The 2,500-nt window shown below is 35.5% G+C and overlaps 2 protein-coding genes across 7 annotated transcripts in view; one reads left to right on the forward strand and one right to left on the reverse strand.

Annotated features, from left to right (window-relative positions):
• Window positions 1–1,117, forward strand: part of LOC125048230 (V-type proton ATPase subunit F-like) — a 12,285-nt gene extending 11,168 nt beyond the window's left edge. The window contains exons 4-5 of the mRNA XM_047646818.1: window positions 165–290; window positions 802–1,117. Coding sequence (XP_047502774.1) covers window positions 165–290; window positions 802–831 — 156 coding nt within the window. The 3' untranslated portion in view covers window positions 832–1,117. The remainder of the gene's footprint in view (window positions 1–164; window positions 291–801) is intronic.
• A 55-nt stretch (window positions 1,118–1,172) lies between these two features.
• Window positions 1,173–2,500, reverse strand: part of LOC125048229 (calcium channel flower-like) — a 32,941-nt gene continuing 31,613 nt past the window's right edge. For all 6 annotated transcript variants that reach the window (XM_047646816.1, XM_047646812.1, XM_047646813.1 and 3 more), the window contains one exon: window positions 1,173–2,500. This exon is cut by the window's right edge and continues 2,239 nt beyond it. The gene's annotated coding sequence lies outside the window, so the exon portion shown is untranslated.

Below are 2,500 nucleotides of genomic sequence, written 5' to 3' on the forward strand. Positions count from 1 at the left end.
TCAACATCAACATCAACATCAACATCAACCACCACCGCCACTTACTACAGCTTGCTCCCCCCCCCCCCCCCCCTTCCCCCTTCTTCATTCTTCTCCATTCTTCTCTCATCTTCCCCTTCAACAGTATCCAGCAGTCCATTCACTGATTGCATTCATGCCTGCAGATTGCAGAGCAGATTCGCCATGTGATTGATGGGGACAATGACAATCCCCTTCCAGCTGTACTGGAGATCCCCTCCAAGGACCACCCCTATGATCCTTCCAAAGACTCTGTTCTTCGCAGAGCCAAGGTGAGCAATGGCATTGTGCACTTGTGCTGTATTTTTGTTGATTTTCCATCAGATTGTAGGTATTTTACTCTTGTTGGAATCCTCTCACTTAAACCTAATAAAACTATGAAATATTTGTTGTGTATATAATTTTTTCTTATTTTCTTCCTTGTCTGGATCTTTCATTGGTGATTGCCTGTTCCAATTTCACTGTCTCTTTTATAATTCAGTTTTGTTTTTGTTAGTGTATTCCTTCCACCAATGACAACTTGCCTGTTGTGGAGTAATTTGCTTCTTGTGTCTGTTTTTTTTTGGTGACATTGTTAGATGACTAATCAGTGGTCATGAGTATTTGATTCTTTACCTGTCTCAATGTTTTTCCCTCAAAGATATTTAGATATTCTCATTCTCTTAATCATTTTATTTTAATAGTGTAGATTATAAATGCATAAATTTAGTCCAAATGGTGACAAAGGATTTACTACACAGTCCTTAGTGAACATAGCTTAACAGTTTCCTCTCTCTTTTTCAGGGTCTTTTCAGTGCAGATGACATGCGCTAAGGATGCTCTGGACTTTGTCATGTAGAACATTCCATTTCTTGTTTTTCCTCCTTGATTGAGGATGTTTATATGCACTTTAATGTATAATATGTGAGGAAGAAGCATATTCTTTTGCGAATAGAGTTAGGCTTAAAAATGGTTGTGAGTGACTTAAGAGCTCAAACACTAATTGTCATTCTTTTTCCCATGTAATATTTTGTATAGTTACATATATACCATTTTTTCTTTCCATGTGTATGGTGTATGTGGTGATTGTTAAGGAATGTATAAAAGAGTAAATTGGTAATCTGTTCTTTAATACCCATTAAAAAAAAATCAAAAATGGTAATTCAGAACCACAGTAAATTTCTCCTTGTTTATTGGGTACCACTAGATGACTTCACATAAATACACACACTCTGGAGGACAAACAGTAACGAACAATACCACAAAGAGGCATTGCAAGATCTCGAGTCTCAGGCAGTGGATCTTGACTGGAGTGAAGGCAGTCCAGCCAAAACCGAGATTCTCAGAAGACCACCTTGAGATCTCTTCATGACTACAGTTAACTTTTGATTCTGAACACATCATTAAACAAAAATAAAGTTACTTTACTGAGAAATCAACTCAACACAACTTTAGGAAGGGTATAAGAAGAGAACACATAAATAAATTTACCAAAGAGGAAAAAGGTAGGAAAAAATATTTACTGATCTAAGAAAAATCCTGAATACTCATTTCATACAAATTAAAATCACATGCAAATTCAAGTATATAATATAAGACAAACATAAGATTATCCAGCATAATAACACAAATCACATGTACACAGATGTTTCTTAACAAATTACACTGACAAATTTATTCAGGAGATAGGTAATGGAGAAGTCATTCCATTCAGACATTCTAAAGACCACAATTGAATTTATTCACAAGAAGAGTAGCATATACCATATACTTCCAAAAGTACAAATTTGGTGCAACCCTATGAGTCCTGAACTAAATTGTCGTACGTACCCAATAACTAACAACTTATTTACACCAATTCTAGGCTCTCACAAATACATTATCTTTACAATATCAGATAAAACGCCTACAAAAGCACATCATACAATCAACATTTCCACAGATTATATATGGATGGACCCTTCCTAAAAGCCCAGGTATACACAATCGGTAACCATTTCATGAAAATTATAAAAAGGCAATGCACAGACTTGAATTAACAAATGGGTAGGGTAAAAACTGAATGTGCAAAGGACTGTGAAATCAGTTGGTAACAAAAGAATGAAAAGAAAAGCAAGTGGCCTGAGTTCTAAATCTATACTAAGGACCACTCGGAGACCGCTTTCAAACCAGGGAACAAAAACATGATACCAGCATGGCTGACTTAGAAATGCATGGCTACATCTGTGCCATTTGAGAATATACAATTAATGAAAGGAGATTTGGAAATGGAATGATTTTGTTTACTAAATAAGAAGGGACTGCTTAAGCAATTAAAAACATCATGGTTTCCTTTCTTTTCTAATATGAATACACAATAACTTTTAAATGGTAACGTCTAAATTTCTTACCTATTTCCAAATTTTACATTTATGACATTCATATGCCACACCCACTTAGACAACCCGACACGTGTAATTCAAAAGCGGCAGTGATCCTGTGTTACTTGGTAATGTATACCATA

This window comes from Penaeus chinensis, chromosome 43 (assembly GCF_019202785.1).
Source record: "Penaeus chinensis breed Huanghai No. 1 chromosome 43, ASM1920278v2, whole genome shotgun sequence".
In the NCBI taxonomy this organism is placed as follows: domain Eukaryota; kingdom Metazoa; phylum Arthropoda; class Malacostraca; order Decapoda; family Penaeidae; genus Penaeus; species Penaeus chinensis.